The 18,634-nt window shown below is 37.2% G+C and overlaps 1 protein-coding gene across 4 annotated transcripts in view; it reads left to right on the top strand.

The window, feature by feature from the left end:
- LOC131693852 (cysteine-rich motor neuron 1 protein-like) overlaps window positions 1-18,634 on the top strand; it is a 38,903-nt gene that overhangs the window by 9,405 nt on the left and 10,864 nt on the right. For 3 of the 4 annotated variants that reach the window (XM_058982058.1, XM_058982060.1, XM_058982059.1), the window contains exons 3-6: window positions 12,469-12,596; window positions 13,677-13,843; window positions 13,900-13,984; window positions 17,510-17,553. In XM_058982058.1, coding sequence (XP_058838041.1) covers window positions 12,469-12,596; window positions 13,677-13,843; window positions 13,900-13,984; window positions 17,510-17,553 — 424 coding nt within the window. Of the gene's footprint in view, window positions 1-12,468; window positions 12,597-13,676; window positions 13,844-13,899; window positions 13,985-17,509; window positions 17,554-18,634 lie in introns of those variants that run through there. The other variant, XM_058982055.1, reaches the window with a different exon arrangement.

Genomic DNA, 18,634 nt, shown 5'->3' on the forward strand with positions numbered 1-18,634 from the left:
ATTGCTTTCAACCATCTTGTGAAGCTCAGTAGATGTTTTTTGATACGTCGCATGATGAAGGTTTACGATTTGATAAAATTGACCCTCTGGGACCATATTCCGGAATCACCGGAACTGGCCAACGCGGCCAATTGACCACGAAACTTGTTTTCAATGCTTTCAACCATCTTGTGAAGCTAAGTAGATGTTTTTTGATACGTCGCATGATGCAGGTTTACGATTTGATAAAATTGACCCTCTGGGACCATATTCCGGAATCACCGGAACTGGCCAACGCGGCCAATTGACCACGAAACTTGTTTTCAATGCTTTCAACCATCTTGTGAAGCTCAGTAGATGTTTTTTGATACGTCGCATGATGAAGGTTTACGATTTGATAAAATTGACCCTCTGGGACCATATTCCGGAATCACCGGAACTGGCCAATTGACCACGAAACTTGTTTCCAATGCTTTCAACCATCTTATGAAGCTCAGTAGATGTTTTTTGATACGTCGCATGATGCAGGTTTGCGATTTGATAAAAGTGACCCTCTGGGACCACATTCCGGAATCACCGGAACTGGCCATCGTGGCCAAATGGTCTAAATACTTGTTTGCAATGCCTTCAACTAAATTGTAAAGCTCAGTAGATGTTTTTGGATAATGCGACGTATCATTGAATGGTTTGCAATTTGATAAAAGTGACCGTCTGGGACCCAAATCCGGATTCACCGGTGAACCGGTCAAGTGTCCTCGTAGTCTGAAAATGGTTCGATTTGGTTCTCACACACAGGTTTTTGCCGCTTACACTGACTTTGTCATTCTTGGAGTCATTTTTTCAGCTACTTAGCAGAATAACTCTAAGAACATCTTTGTCTCTTTCGCATTTCCATTCATTGCTGCAAACACTATACGCTCTTCTGAATTAACAAATAGCGTTGTGTCACTCTCACGTGAGCAGAATAATTCAATCGATATAGCGTTCTCTTTCCATCGGCGTTTGTAATTCATATGGCATAAAGGAAAATTCTTTCTAATGTGTAGTAGGCTGAGACGAATCCATTTCATAACGTCCGAAAGGGGATACGTCACAACAATCACAACAGGAGTATTATAACGAACAACAAGTCATAAAATCCGAAAACAAAATGTCTCTTAAATTCTGAAACTATTGAAGTTACAAAAGTGTTCAAGCATCTTGTGTGACGTTCAGTAAATATTCTTAAGGCTTCGCATGCTACGGTTTGCAATTGATCAAAGTGATCATATTCTGGATTCGCCGTAAGAGTCCAACACGGCCAAATCGTCTCCAATTTTATTTCGAATCTGATAAAAAGTTGAAAACGTGATGTTGAATGGTTGTATATTTAGCTCTTTAGAGCAAATTGATAAACCAGTCAGTTTCGTATCGATAGCGTTCATTTTATTATTTTTCCAAGAAATAAAAAAAATTCTATAAAGAACACGAAGTATGAAAGTATTGAAAAGTAAATTTGATATCACATTTGTCCATCGTAATTTAAAATCAAATCAAGATTTCATTACATGCTGACATCAACATAAGATTTGTTGTAGTTTTGATGTTTGACTTCGCTGGAGTTCAAGCCTCTTGTGAAGCTCAGTAGAGGTTGTTGATACATTGTATTATGAATAGAGGTGTGCGCCGTGCCGCCGATTTCAGGTAGAAATTGTCGGCGCGCCGATATTTTTAATCCTAAAATCGGCGGCGCGACGCACACATCTAATTATGAAGGTCTGCAATTCGATAAAAGTGACTCTTTGGAACCATATTCCGGATACACCGAAACTCACCATCGCAGTCAAATGACCTCCAAACTTATTTCCAATGCCTTCAATCATCCTGTAAAGCCTAATAGATCTTTTCGATACGTAACATGATATAAGTTTTCAAGTTGATAAAAGTGATCCTCTGGGAACATATTCCGAACACACCGCAACTCACCGTCGCGGCCAAATGGCCACGAAACTATTTTCCAATGCCTTCAACAATCTTGTGAAGCTAAGTAGATGATTTTTGATACCTCGCATGATGAAGGTTTACGATTTGATCAAAGTGACCCCTTTTCCGGAATCACCGTAACTGACCAACGTGGCCAATTGGCCTCGAAACTTGTTTTCATTGCTTTCAACGATCTTGTGAAGCTCAGTAGATGTCTTTTGATACATTCATCATGCAGGTTTATGATTTGATAAAAGTGACCCTCTGGGACCATATTCCAGAATCACCGGAACTGACCAACGTGGCCTATTGGCCTCGAAGCTTGTTTTCATTGCTTTCTTGTGAAGCCCAGTAGTAGGCACAGCTTTCGGACCATATTCCGGAATCACCGGAACTGACCAACGTGGCCAATTGGCCTCGAAACTTGTTTTCATTGCTTTCAACCATCTTGTGAAGCTCAGTAGATATTTTTTGATACGTCGCATGATGAAGGTTTACGATTTGATAAAAGTGACCCTCTGGGACCACATTCCGGAATCACCGGAACTGACCAACGTAGCCAATTGGCCTCGAAACTTGTTTTCATTGCTTTCAACCATCTTATGAAGCTCAGTAGATGTTTTTTGATACGTCGCATGATGAAGGTTTACGATTTGATAAAATTGACCCTCTGGGACCATATTCCGGAATCACCGGAACTGGCCAACGCGGCCAATTGACCACGAAACTTGTTTTCAATGCTTTCAACCATCTTGTGAAGCTCAGTAGATGTTTTTTGATACGTCGCATGATGAAGGTTTACGATTTGATAAAATTGACCCTCTAGGACCATATTCCGGAATCACAGGACCTGGCCAACGCGGCCAATTGACCACGAAACTTGTTTTCAATGCTTTCAACCATCTTGTGAAGCTCAGTAGATGTTTTTTGATACGTCGCATGATGAAGGTTTACGATTTGATAAAATTGACCCTCTGGGACCATATTCCAGAATCACCGGAACTGGCCAACGCGGCCAATTGACCACGAAACTTGTTTTCAATGCTTTCAACCATCTTGTGAAGCTCAGTAGATGTTTTTTGATACGTCGCATGATGAAGGTTTACGATTTGATTAAATTGACCCTCTGGGACCATATTCCGGAATCACAGGAACTGGCCAACGCGGCCAATTGACCACGAAACTTGTTTTCAATGCTTTCAACCATCTTGTGAAGCTCAGTAGATGTTTTTTGATACGTCGCATGATGCAGGTTTACGATTTGATAAAAGTGACCCTCTGGGACCACATTCCGAAATCACCGGAACTGACCAACGTGGCCTATTGGCCTCGAAACTTGTTTTCATTGCTTTCAACCATCTTGTGAAGCTCAGTAGATGTTTTTTGATACATCGCATGATGAAGGTTTACGATTTGATAAAATTGACCCTCTGGGACCATATTCCGGAATCACCGGAACTGGCCAACGCGGCCAATTGACCACGAAACTTGTTTTCAATGCTTTCAACCATCTTGTGAAGCTAAGTAGATGTTATTTGATACGTCGCATGATGCAGGTTTACGATTTGATAAAATTGACCCTCTGGGACCATATTCCGGAATCACCGGAACTGGCCAACGCGGCCAATTGTCCACGAAACTTGTTTTCAATGCTTTCAACCATCTTGTGAAGCTCAGTAGATGTTTTTTGATACGTCGCATGATGAAGGTTTACGATTTGATAAAATTGACCCTCTGGGACCATATTCCGGAATCACCGGAACTGGCCAATTGACCACGAAACTTGTTTCCAATGCTTTCAACCATCTTATGAAGCTCAGTAGATGTTTTTTGATACGTCGCATGATGCAGGTTTGCGATTTGATAAAAGTGACCCTCTGGGACCACATTCCGGAATCACCGGAACTGGCCATCGTGGCCAAATGGTCTAAATACTTGTTTGCAATGCCTTCAACTAAATTGTAAAGCTCAGTAGATGTTTTTGGATAATGCGACGTATCATTGAATGGTTTGCAATTTGATAAAAGTGACCGTCTGGGACCCAAATCCGGATTCACCGGTGAACCGGTCAAGTGTCCTCGTAGTCTGAAAATGGTTCGATTTGGTTCTCACACACAGGTTTTTGCCGCTTACACTGACTTTGTCATTCTTGGAGTCATTTTTTCAATGGATCCAAAGAGCATTCATTATTGGCCTCTTGTAACCGGTTCCAGGCCCCTCGGGGAAGATTGGCCAAACATCAAATTACTCTAGTATGATGTATTTTAGTAAATCCTACAAATTTTAAAACAGTTTAAGCATTGTCCCATAGAAAATTTCCATGTTATTAATAAAAAACCCAAAATGGCAAATCCGACTTACCCCAACGCAATCCGGAATAACTCCGGTATTTTTGGACCATGGCGGACGATGTTCCAGTAGTATAAACTAGAGGAATATCCGGTTCTTTTGACATATAAATCATCAAAATTAGTCAACTCTGTCAAGAGTTATGAATTTTTGAAAAAAAAAATCTGCTAAAATCTCAACCCGAGCGTTTAGGTGTTAATAAAAATAAACAAACAAACAAATTATTCAATATTCAATTCACGTGTGCATTACTGACCTCCGGATCATTTCAACAATTTAAATCCATACGTTCATCCGTCGGCCGGTGAAACGAAATGTCAATCGAAATCAGTCATCATTTTGAAATATGCTATGTTGTATTTAACCATAAACTAGTTCAGATCAATATTGAAATCAATGTTGTTGAGTTGAATTTTAGTAGTTGGTGTATTGGCTGAAACGACAGTGTAACGTTATATGCGATTGTGCCCATACAGAAACCAACGTTACAAGCTGAGACTTGCGTTTAAGCTTTAACCCAGTTATGCTCTTCAGGATTTTTGCCCCTGCTGAAACGTTCGTGTCTAGGCTGAGGCCGACAGCATCAAAACAACAACACTAAATTATTATTTTCAACAAAAACTCTGTTCGATAAAATACCAACTAAGCAAAATTAAAAATAACTAGGGGAATTATGTTTAAAACCGACCCTTAAGCTTAACGATTTTTCTGGATTACCACAAAATCAATAAAATTATAGTTTCTGCGCAGAATTCTTCTACATAATATTCCTAATAAGGCCTAATTTTTTCAGTGCTTCAAAAATTTAATTTCAATAAAAATTATTGATTGCAAAACTTGGGAAACAAATGAACTTTTTTCAGACACTGCGGGTAAAACCTACACCCCATAGGGGTAAGATCGACACCCTCTGTAATTTCTTTTCTCTTCACTTTTTTATTAAAAATGTAATATGTGCGTCTGTAATAAAGTGTATGTATGTGCACATAAGTATGTGTGATATAAATACAGTGGAGACCCCATTTTATCAGCACCCGATTTTATCTACCCCCGATTTTATCAGCTGCATATGAAAATTGATAGTTGGTAGTTTGATGGTCTCTAGCAGACGAACCAAGTTGAATTCGACTAAATCTTTCTTGGGCATATATTTCTTATCTTAGACATCCGAAAAATGCAAAAATATTTTTTTTTAATTTTTCACTGTCAGACCCCTTAAAGCAAATAATCAGAAAGGGTTGCGAGGCTATATCTAAGGACCAAAGAAGAATATTTTAAGAACTTTGTTTTATTAAAAAGACAGAAAAATATATGTCCCGATTTTTTCAATGTTCCTTTTTTATCAGCCTAAAATTCGCCAAGGGGCTGATAAAAACGGGTCTTAACTGTATGTGTTTTTGTAGCTTCATCATGTAGTAGAAGGAATAGAGTTCGAAAACGTAGTGTTATAAACAAGAGTATTTATGCTATAGCAGTGGCGGATCGAGGGGGAGAGTCCTGGGGGTCCGGACCGCCCCCCCCCAAATTTTTATCTCCTTGGCAATTTTTAAATTGTTCTATTTCAAATTCGTTCTAAATTCCAAATCATTCCAAACCAGATTCGACAACCAAAACTGATTTTTATTAAAAAAAAAGTGTATTACATATTACGTATTGTACTTTGAACATTTCAAAATCGAAATATTTTTTTCTGGATCCGCTCCTGTGCTGTAGGGTTATTTCTGGGTATGGATATTGCCAAGTATTGTTTCTGCACAGCACTGTAACCTTCTGTGCCATTTTATACCGTAAGAGAAGAGTTGATATCGTCCTTCATTCTGATAATAGGATTCATTCACTTATGAGTGATACACACACTTCGCAGTAAAGCTACATGGATGAAACTTTTGTTTTTTCGGGACTCTGATCATCAACGATCTACCGGGGTATACAAAAGATCATTGTCTCACTGTGATAAAGTTCATCTAGGACAAACCAAGAGAATACTAGAAATTCGGTTTGATGAGATTTTTGCAGAAATAGCAAAAGCTTTGATAGAATCTGATAAAAATTCAAAATTTTCTTTTAAAAGTGACTTAAGAAGTAAACACAATAAAAGCATTTCTGTGTATCTCTGTTTTTACTATAGTGTGATAATAGTGTAATTGAAGTGTCACAAAGATCCCCCGCCGTTTGTAATGAATACTAAATAAACACAACCATCTTAACAACGTGTCGGTTTTACCCCAACCAAAGGGTGTCGGTTTTACCTCAACAGCGAACATTTTTTTCCAAAAACAATAAAAAATACTGAATAGCTCAAACTCGTCTTCAATGCACCCAGTTGATCATAGGAGAGGCCAATAATAATAATTTGAAAAGCTTTTTTTTCGATTAAAACCTTAAAATCTACAAACAAAATCTTACATCCAGACGAGTATGAACGCTGCTGTCGTATGTTTTGTTTATTTTTATGACATTCGACGTACCAATGTAAATCAAATTTGTCTTTAAATGCTCTACATAATCGTACTAATGATAAACTGCCATTATGAAATGAATAAAAATTTGATTTCTAGAGAAAGTTGTGGGGTGTCGGTTTTACCCACAGTGTCGGCTTTTCCCACAATTTCCCTACCATTGGAACCATTGCACAGTGGTCCGAATCCAGAATTTAGGATGACAAAAACATTTGTGACTAAACTACTGGTTCTAGAGATTTCATGTCTTCGGAACAAATAATCTGTGTCAATTGAGGCATCTTTTGAGATAGGTGCTATTAGGGTGGTCCTTATTGTTTGTACGATCTGAAAATTATTTTCGAAATAAGAAGAGATAGAACAATGAAGTGTTCCGCAAAATTGTAGTACAGCCTTTTTCAAGCAACTTTGCTGAGGACGTCATATTTGTAACTTTAATGGTTTTAATTTTACAGCTATTAAAATGTTGTGTGATAGGGTATCCCTAACAAAATCAGTTTTTTCGTTATAACTTTTTAAATAATTTTTTTCCGTCAATTGCTTCTTCACAAAACTTTTAGAGCTTATTGAGACGAATATTATTTATATAGACATATTTGAGATAGCTCATTTAGTTCAAAAGTTATGAGCATTTTTAGCAAAAAAAAAACACAACCTTTTCAAATGTTGATATCTTAAAATGGAGCAAGTGAAATTGATTTCTTCTTTTTGCATTCGAAAGATCACAATTGATAGTATATTTTATGAAAAAATCTCAGAGGTCATTTTTGTTTAACTCATTTTATTTTAGTTTGAATATTGAGAATATTACTACTATTCGTAGCATTAAAAGTGAAACGGTCAGTGTAACCTAGCAACTATTTTAAAAATAAGATCAGATAGATAAACAACATCTCAAATAAAACATCTCGAGTGTGGCGAAGGGCCTGCTGAGTAGTTTCCGATGTATTTCGTTCCGCCTGAGCCGTGGAAAACCTTTCCAGCACTACGTCATAATGTGGCGAAGAGCCCGCTGAATTATTATTTTAGTCACAGCCTTGGTAGAATCCATTTGGGAATCGGAAAACCTTCCCAGCACCCTGCTTAAGTGCTGCGAAAGGCCCATGTATGCTGTTAATTTGTCACGAGTAATCAAGATCCGGGTAGCATCCGAAAGATCTAGAAATCTGGAACTTTATTTGACCTATTTTTCAACAAGATCATAGGGTTCGAAGTAAGCAGCAATTTTTTTAATTCATCTTTAATATTGGCAACGCTGCTAAATTTTCTTGAATGGTTTTCTCGAAACTTGCCGATAGACTTATTCCTCGTTTCTAATGCCTCAGTGAATAGGCTTTAGAAACGAGGAATAAGTCTATGCGCAAGTTTCGAGAAAACCATAGAAATACATAGAGTAGAGTGGGGTCAAACAGGTACGGGTGTACAATAAGTATTGGGCAGTATCTTTGCAATGTTATTGCAGAGGTAGCTCGTGTTACGTGAATTAGATACACGGTAGAGAGCATCGTTGACGACTATCATTTCGGCTGTTGCCGTGAAGCAGCTGTATTAGTTACGCCGTCGTTTATGTTTTCCCGTGTTGTTCTGCGGAAACGAATTGTCTTTCGTCCTCAGTACATTACATTTAATCAACGTAAAAAACATCAAGTGAGTTGTTTCTTACGTAAAAAATAATGTTGAACAAGAGTATTGTGTTGGTTTTTTGATATTTTCGTTTTTGAAAAGGATTCGGACATCAATATGGAACATATTTAGTAAATATTATTTACGCTACCAACAGGAAGAAAAGCATGCTTGACGATAGACGAACCAAGTACCAAAAGTTTATGAAGGGTTGGAGATAGAGGAACCAACCGTACTCGTGATCGTAAATCATTCTCGTTGCTTCCAAATAGCCTGCAAAAACTTGGGAGTTTTTTTTTGCTTTGCTATTAATAACGGCGAGAATGATACCTAATCGTTCCAATAAATCTGCATTCAAACCCGTGATCTCACAAACTCCATTCATCAAAAACTTTTTTTGTCGCGTTGCCATCATTGGAATTGCCTCCACTGGGTAATGGCTCATTAATTCGAAGGCTCGATCTTTTCTTTAACGATTTGTCGTCTTTCCAACATGCCACTTTGGTGTTTCCGTTGCGTTGTGACGACGTTGCGTTGTGACGATGATTTTGGCGGATTGCACACTGACTTCATCATGTTTGACTGCTGATTATCTAATAAGAGTTGCTTAGGAAGTGGTAAGTAGGAATTCATACCAATCCGACCCATATTAAAACCTCAACAGCATGATAGCCATCATTGCCGGCCGCCCCCATCTCCATCGTTCACGGGGAAGGATAAAGGATAAGGTAGACGGGAAGTGTTGATGCTCCACCTACTTAACGGAAGGACGACGATTCATCAGACTCTTCCATAGGTGTCGCGGAGTTGGTGGTTTGGAAGGGTATCAGGTCTAGGATTCGCTCCAAGCAAACGATGCGACCTGTAAAGCATATTTTATTAGGTAGTTGTTTAGTTAGTCTTCGAGTGCACGATCACTCGAAAAAGAGATGATCTTGTTTAGTTTTTGGTTATTTTTAAACTCTGGGCAGCCGGCTACCGAGAGTATACTATGTTCCCTAAACAAAAACAATTTGAACTCCACACAGCCGATCGTGGGAGTATTGCCTGGAAAAGCTAATCTTATCTGCGTAATGGGCCGGATCACTATTTATTGCAACAGTATTTGGACAGAACTCGCTACTTCTTCTCTACGATATATTTATTGGCTTGAAAACTACCAAGTGACAGCATATTATACTGGCAAAAATAGCGCGAGATGTTATAAATCAAGGAAAGTATTTCTTATTTTCCATATCGGATTGTTTGTGGAATACAAGTATACGAGCGATAATACCGAACACTGAAGCTTGTTAGCAATAACGCTTGGACTCGCGTGGAGGCATGAGATAGGAAACTTGTAAGAATTTTGCTATCCCACCGTTTGACTACCAGAATGGATGGGAGAACAGTAATACTAGCAAATACCGACTACCATAAGAGCGGTGCAAATTTGAACGAGTGACGTAGAGTACTGCACTGAAAAAAGGACCAGGAGTGCGATTTTACGAAGTTTTAGCTTCCGATGGCCCTACATTTGCTGACAAAGTGAAGTTCTTGAATGTTGAGATTTTTATTACTGTTTAGAAAAGCAAAAGTATCATAAAGCTAGTGTCAGGCCTTCATGAGACCTCAAGAAGTCACTTTTGGAGGTATTCGTAAATGTAGATTTGTCGGTAGACGGTTCCAAATATAATAGAAAAATACCTAATTTAACACAACTACAGATCACTTGCAACATAAAAAGCTTTTTGTGAAATTCAACAGCTCCATCTTAGGCCAATTCAATAAATTTCCTACATGAAAGTTTCCATTTTTTAAAAACGGTTTTTAAACCAAAGCTTTGGAAGTTAAACCTTGGCGTGGAAGTGCCGGTATATTAATATATTCTGTTACTTAGTGTAGAATTAGATTTCGTCATTTACGGCTAATATACAACCGCCAGAAGAAACTTAAAACGTTGGTACACAATCAAGAAAGGCGAATCAGAAAAGGTATATGTCAGTAATTCACTAAATACAGACTGGAAAAAGGGTAATATGGAAAACCTTAAGGTCCGTCCAGATTAAGTCTTCGGTACGGAGCAAAACCTCGGCCTAGGAACTCCTAGCATGTTGTTAGTCGCCTCTTACGACATGGGAGCAGTTCCCAGAGGTTCTATTCTTGGTTGAAATAGTGCAAAAAGATTTCAGCCCGCCGGACACCACACGGCTTCCAACATGCCACTTTGGTGTTTCCTTCTCAAAACTTCGTCATCGACCACCAATTCTTAACATTTCCTTTCGATCATGCCCATATGATCCTGCCAAGCTCTAGCTTTCCATTCTAAGTTTACGAATGATTAACTTTAGAATACCTATCTGTTTCTCGATTTTAACATCTTTAGTTTCTCTTATTCATAAATTTTCCGAAAATAGCTAACAAAGTTGATACTGTAAATTAAAATATGTGTGACTAGGATGGCTAGCCAAACATCACACTACGTTCTCCGCTGTTCAGATGAATTGGTACACGACTACATTAGAAATAACAACTCAGTGGGCCCTTTGCCTCACTTGGGCAGTTTTATTTGAGATTTTGTTTATCTATCTGATCTTATTTTCTAAATAGTTGCTAGGTTACACTGACCGTTTCACTTTTAATGCTACAAATAGTAGTAATATTTTCAATATTCAAACTAAAATAAAATGAGTTAAACAAAAATGACCTCTGAGATTTTTTTTATAAAACATACTACCAATTGTGATCTTTCGAATGCAAAAAGAAGAAATCAATTTCACTTGCTCCATTTTAAGATATCAACATTTGAAAAGGTTGTGTTTTTTTGCTAAAAATGCTCATAACTTTTGAACTAAATGAGCTATCTCAAATATGTCTATATAAATAATATTCGTCTCAATAAGCTCTAAAAGTTTTGTGAAGACGCTATTGACGGAAAAAAATTATTTAAAAAGTTATAACGAAAAAACTGATTTTGTTAGGGATACCCTATCACACAACATTTTAATAGCTGTAAAATTAAAACCATTGAAGTTACAAATATGACGTCCTCAGCAAAGTTGCTTGAAAAAGGTTGTACTACAATTTTGCGGAACACTTCATTGTTCTATCTCTTCTTATTTCGAAAATAATTTTCATATCGTACAAACAATAAGGACCACCCTAATAGCACCTATCTCAAAAGATGCCTCAATTGACACAGATTATTTGTTCCGAAGACATGAAATCTCTAGAACCAGTAGTTTAGTCACAAATGTTTTTGTCATCCTAAATTCTGGATTCGGACCACTGTGCATTGGTTAATTCAATCCCACGACAACTAGGAGATTCTATAATAGATCAAGGACGAACGAAGTATTAAGTCCTCAATTACAGTCTGATTTATGAACAATAATGGTTGATTCGGATTTGCATGGTATAATTTTTTCTTAGGAGTTGCTTGTAAATTAATTCATTTAAAAATAAGAAGCGTAGTAATAACGGCAATATATAATCCATGTTAGTTGTTTCAGTCCAACGTATCACACAAAAATCTTTTCCTCTTTGATTTTGATCGTATTTTTTAAATTTTTATTCTATTGCACGGTTTATTTCTTTCACGCACTATACTGCCTATCAAAGCATAAGAGTCCCATAGGGATTTTTGTCGAAAATGAGTTATCTGTTGGATTGTATTCTGTACCATCACTGAATCACAAAGCACAAATAAGATTATCAGGTTTGTTTAGAAGATATCGAAAAATACCAAAACATGTTTGTCCCATCCATTAGGCTCAATTAAAATGTAAATCTTGAACAGTGTTTTCCTCGGTTTGCTATTTTTCAATATGAGACTCTTATGCTTTTATGGGCAGTATAGTTTTAGATCAACTTTCTAAGCATAATTGTCCCACTGAAGAAAATCAACGTAAGAAAAAGAATTTTATTGTAACAAAAAGTGCATTTCATGATGAGTCCTATTAATTGAAATATATTCATAAACGGTATTTTGGTTTTTCTCGACGTAATGATTCAGAACATGGTACAGATAGGATTGGAATGGCAATATACAGAATAGAACTAATTCACTTCTTAACTTTTTCTATTTCTGATCTAATTTGAAAAAATCTCTTTCTAGGTGTTGTAAAGTGTGTGCACGTACTGTAGGAGAGGCATGCGGAGGACCTGGAGATTTTTCTGGCACGTGTGAACCACATCTAAGTTGCGTTTCGAAAATTCCATTTGGTGGTCCAGGAATGTGTTTAGGTAATAATAAAGTCTAAAACTAAGGGTATGATAATAAATAGATAGATTGAGCTTACCGCAGTTTACCTGGAAAATCTCACGTGAAAAGCACACATCTCATCAAATGTCGTCATTTATTTTTTTCAACGTGATCATTTCTTCAACTGACTGGGACTGGGACCAAATGCTGCTAATCTACATAAACATATCATACATAGAGAACACACATATACACTAGGGCGGGATAAAAATTAGATTCCTGCTCCGAGCAACTTCTGAGAACCATTTTGGTCCTAGAATAACTGTGCAAGTTCTTAACTCAATCGGTGAAACTATATTTTTGCGCCCAGGCCCAGGGTTTAAAGTTTACAAAGGATTTCATACGGGAAAAGTGACTTTTACTGAAACAAAGTGTTTTAATAGGTTCAATGCCATGGTCTTCGTCCTTGGAAGCTATGATTGTTTTATGGAATATTTCATGGGTGGATCCCATTTCAAGCACCCAACATTTTTTCGGATGACACGATAGTGTTTCTGTGGGTTTAGCGTTTGGCCAGATCATTCACTTTTAGTATAGAACCCAAACAGAATGATCTAACATAGTACGGAATATACAAACTTTGCATAAAATGAACAAAATCATAACAAAACATGCACAGCAAAAAAAACTTGTAACTTTACATCTTTCCAGATGCACATAAAAGGAGCGTCCCAATTCACATAAATTTACATTTAATTGCATGTAAGAATGTGAGTTGTTCGGTTTTTCTTTTGTCATTCAGTCTGAGTTTTACATCAAAAGAGTCACAATATTCAATTTTACATATCAGCACATGTAAAATCCTATCATCTGACAGAAAAATACGTCGCTTCGTTGTTTACGTCAAATGTAGTTTTAATTTTTTCTAAGAGTGTGACGTTCATTATACTATGTTACAAAGTTATCGCTTAAAATTAAGATTTTGGATGAAGCAGTTCTTAAGAAAACCTGGATCCAAAAAAATTGTACCGTTTTCGATGGCAGTGCACCGGTGCAATGTTTGAAACTAAGCTTCTTAAGGTTAGCTATCTTTAAATTTAACCAGATCCTCATTCTTTCAGATTTGCCCAAATTCAGCGGATCAGACTTGAATCATCACCAAAACTGTTCCGAGACAATTGCTGTAGATTCCGGTTGCGAAATAGTTAATAGAAAATGCAAATGTTGGGATAAACTTCAATTGTGTAAAGCTAAATCTATTACAAAATGGGAGTTTAGAAACGCACAGGTCAGTTGTTGATTTTTTTATATCGTATTATTTTTACTAAAAACTTTTAACTTCAGGAATGTCAACTAAATGTAGCCAATCTTGTACGCTCCGAGTTAGACTTCGATGAAGATTATACTGCTCCTCCTAAAAATACTGCAGGTAAGTCATAAAAGAGAAGTGTGTTTAAAAACTAATTTTTTCACGTACTTATTTATAACGCACTAGATAAATAAAAAAAATTGATTTTGTAGTAAAACAGTAAGGAATGTGCAAAAAAATTACAACACTTATTTTGATTGGCGATATTTCAGATGTTCTGTTAAAAATTCAATAATTTCTTCTTCATTACACAAGTTTGTCACAAGTCACTGCGAAAGTTTATAAACCTAAACCGGTTTATGCCGAATTTGAATGACAATATCTTTTCGGGGGTTTTGTCATTCTGTTATCTCGATATCCCCTTGAGGGGTGTTGATATATCCGCTCATCGAGAAGTGTCTTTAATTTTTTTGGGAGTGACGAATATTTCTGTATTGTCCATGTACTCTGTGTTTTTCCTTAACCCTAATCTACCCACTTCCCCAATCTTCCCCCAGGAACATGACGAAGAGACAACACACGGCAATGCACAAATCTTCGATCAACGCGGAGAGCCGTTTTAGCCAGTCGTTACTGATTTCTGATTCCTGGTACATGGCTTCCGAAAGATTCAAGTATTTTCTCTGAAAAATTTGAATAACATTATGGTGAAACGTGTTAGTTAAATAACTCGAATGCTGGCAACATCTCAGCGATTTGAATACCGATTTTTCATTATTGAAAAGATAGAATTTATAAACAATCCTTAGGGAGATGATAAAATAGAGTATTCTACCTCAATTTATATGCAATTTAATCTAGTATATAAGTATTATCCTTATTATTAGGGGCCATGCATAAATGACGTAGCATTTTGGGGGGTAGGGGAATGGGTATACAAAATTTGTGACGAAGTGTGACGAGGGTAGGGTCAGAAGTTGCGCGACGTAGCATTAAGATTTTTTTGCGGGAAAAAAGATTTCGCTGAAATTACAGCAATTCAAAACTGTCAAAATTTGCTGAACTGTCAGTTTGATTTGCTGGAACTCAAAATTGCTATTCTTTTACTAATTGTTTCAGCAATCAAATTCTATAGATTTGCTGATTTTCGTCAAAATAATGGGCTTTACTGAAAATCAGCGAAACAAAAATTGCAAAGCTAAACTCTTAGCAAATCCAGTTTTGCTGAAAAGTTTTGGCAACATATTTTGCTTTTTTTTACGGGTTGAAGAGTGCGGTCACATAGCAAATTCCCATATAAACTGGTACCACCATGATGTCCAAATGTTGTAACACATATTAAAATAAGTCCAACATTACTTGAATTTGCTGGTCTAGATCACTAACGACCATCCAAAGCAGCTTTCAGCACAATATCCCCCTATGGCGGTTCTTGATGCACCCGGGGAACTCGCCAAATTCCTAAGCTAATATCACACCTATTTCCCAGTAAATTCTTGATCGGCTTTTTCAAACTTGATTTCAAATGAAAGATACAGTAATTCTATCAACTGCTATTGAATTTCATTTGGTTCTGACTTTTGGTTCCAAATTAAAGATTGGTTAGTAAGGTCACACTGAAATTTCCTAAATGAACCGTTAAAATCGTAATACCTCAGAGGCTTAACATCTATTGAAATGGTCACCAAATTAAATCAGGTCGCAGGTGTAGACCCCTGATAGTCAATCAAACATTCTTTGAATATATTGTCTATCGACATTTCCGGAAGTCTCGGTTTCCGGGCATATTCCCCAGTTAAAGTCACATCAATTCTTCGGTGATGACTGAACTTATTTTCTCTAACCAAGTTTCAAATGGAAGATATAATATGCAGTTGGGTGTTGAAACCCCCTCCCCTCCTTTAGAGCGGTCACACAGCAACCTCCCATATAAGGGTGTTACCAGTACCCTGATGTCCGATTGATGTAATACATATTAATATGTGACCAACATTGCTTGGATTTGCAGGTTTAGATTACTAATGATTAATCAAAGTAGCTTTGATCACATTGGCCGGCTATGACGGTTCTGGATGTCCTTGGGAAACTCGCCAAGTTCCTATGCTAATATCACACCTATTTCCAGCGAATTCTTGACTGATTTTTCAATTGATTTCAATTGAAAGTTACAGTAATTTTATTGACTGTTGTTGAATTTCATTCGGTTCTGACTTGATTCTGGAGTTACAGGTTGTGTAGGAATTGTTCATATAAGCAGTTACAATCGTAATACCTCAGAGACTGAAAATCTATCGAAATGGTCACCAAATTACTTCGATTCGCAGTTCTAGAACACTGATTGCCAATCAAACTTTTTTTTACCATTTTTTGTGAACGACTGTTGTTACGGCATTTAGTTAGAAAAATATCGTGACTCCTGTGGTAGCAGACAAAGGGTTAAGTCGCCGGTAAACTCTAACCTTGCTCATATAACCCTTTCACGCTTTTCTAAACTTTCTTCCTTCAACTCCTTGCTCTCCCTTGACTACTATGGCTCTTAATATTGAGAAATATACTTCACCTTCTAGTCCCTTGCTAATTAAATGCTGTAACAACAGCTGACAAATTGACTCAAAAGGGCGTTAACAAAAAAAAATGGTAAAAAAGGATTTACCGTGATGGGGATCCTTCGTCGCAGCTTTGGGTGAAAGCTGCCGACACCGTGCGCATCAGCAACACATGTGACCATATGACGCAGATGCTGATACAGTCACAATAGTCGATCAAATAAAACACTCAGGCAGGCAATTTGTGAGGGACCAAAAAAAAACAAAAAACTAGCTCATTCAATGAGTTTTAATCGTCGCAAATACTTAGTGTGGAACTTAACTTTTTGTCTGTTCCGACAGCATGAAGTAACAAGTTACTTTACGCTAGTCCCGACATGCCGTAGACTCAGGTGATTCGCATTTCTAATGCCAAAAGATCCTGACTCCTGCGGTAGCAGACAAAGGGTTAAGTCGCCGGTAAACTCTAAGCTTGCTCATATGACCCTTTCACGCTTTTCTAAACTTTCTTCCTTCAACTCCTTGCTCTCCCTTGAGTACTATGGCTCTTAATATTGAAAAATATACTCCACCTTCCAGTCCCTTGCTAATTAAATGCCGCAACAACAGTCAATCAAACATTCTTTGAATATATTGTCCTCTATCGACAATTCCGGAATGCCCCGCCTTCCGGGCATATTTTACAATTAAAGTCACATCGGTTCCGCGGTGATGACTGAACCGATTTTCTCAAACCAAATCTTAAATGGAATGTATAATATGCAGTTGGGTGTTGCATTGCCTCCCCCCTTGAACCACATGCGTCCCGTCAACTTTCCAGGCTATGATACGAGCAGTGCAAATGTTCTTCAAGTTTATAAGTAACATGGTTGGTTTTCTCCACGAGTGTTTTAGTTTTCATTTCACATTCTACTACTTTTGCGGTTTTGCCGATAAATAATTGTGCAAGACGTTTCCATTGGCTGATTTTGTTTGTTTATTTCTTCTGACGTTTCTGGATACGCGTTAATCGATTCGGTCCTACACGGCCCAACTTCATAACGTTGTTGACGACATATTTTATTAAACAACTTTGTAAAACTTTTCTTTTATTTCTCAGATATTGCCTCAATGAGCGAAAAACTACGCGAAGAGCGAATACAGGTATGTACAATGATCTGGAAAATATCATACAAAACGATATAAAATAATCACCCCGAAAAGTATACACACAAAATTTCTCACCATTCAAGGCTCAGGGAAAAATATAACATCCTGGTATTTACATAAGCAAGAGCCTGCCTACGAGATCAAAAAATCGATTTTTGCAAGCATTTATCCATAATAATATAAAAATAAGGTGATCGAAAAAGTATTTATCTGTTATAAAAACCAGGGTATACAATTTTTATCGCGTTGTTCATATTTACTATGCTTTGCAAATCAATGGGAAAGACTGCTAACAGAATTCATCCATTCTGTAAACTAACTTTATTTTTGTAGCCAATCCACAGACAAAACCCAAGAATGTCGTTCTTAAATTTGTACATCAGTGTGGATCCAGGGGGAACGTCCTGGGAGTCCAGAAACCCACCACCCAAAAAAATTTCAATTTGTAAGTTATTTTCAATTAGTTTCAGAGAGGATAGGCATAACGTAGTTGGTAAATCGATTGCCTTGTACGCAGCTCACCTGGGTTCGATTCTAAATCCCGCACAGAGGGTTAGAGATTTTTCCAAAAGAGATTTCTCTAACTCGAAAAGAAGCGAATGACCCTAAGGTTAAAACGTCTATATTCAAAATAAAAATTGGTTTCAATTTTATATTATTTTTAAACTCAATATCATTTCAAACCAAATTTGCCCACCAAAACTGATGTTTATTAAATTGTAAATTATGCTTTTACGTATTACGTATTGTACAAGTTTCGTTTAAAAAACAAAATTTCAGACTTCAGTATTCCACACACTAGCCATGTTTGTTTCGTAAACTTTTATCTCGGATGATTTTCCATTGATCTGTAATTAGCTGACATTACAGGCCACGCTTTATTGGATAATTGACTTTAGCTAGTTGACCCGACAAAGTAATAAAAAACTTGGTGCCATCCCGAAAAAAATTTCTGGACCCACCCCTGTGTCCCTTGACTTGTAGGAGAACCTATAAAAACACTTTTTATACATACACATAATGAGTGTACTATAAAATATACAATACGAAATTGCCACACGAAATGACCTGCGAT

This window comes from Topomyia yanbarensis, chromosome 3, assembly GCF_030247195.1.
Source record: "Topomyia yanbarensis strain Yona2022 chromosome 3, ASM3024719v1, whole genome shotgun sequence".
In the NCBI taxonomy this organism is placed as follows: Eukaryota; Metazoa; Arthropoda; class Insecta; order Diptera; family Culicidae; genus Topomyia; species Topomyia yanbarensis.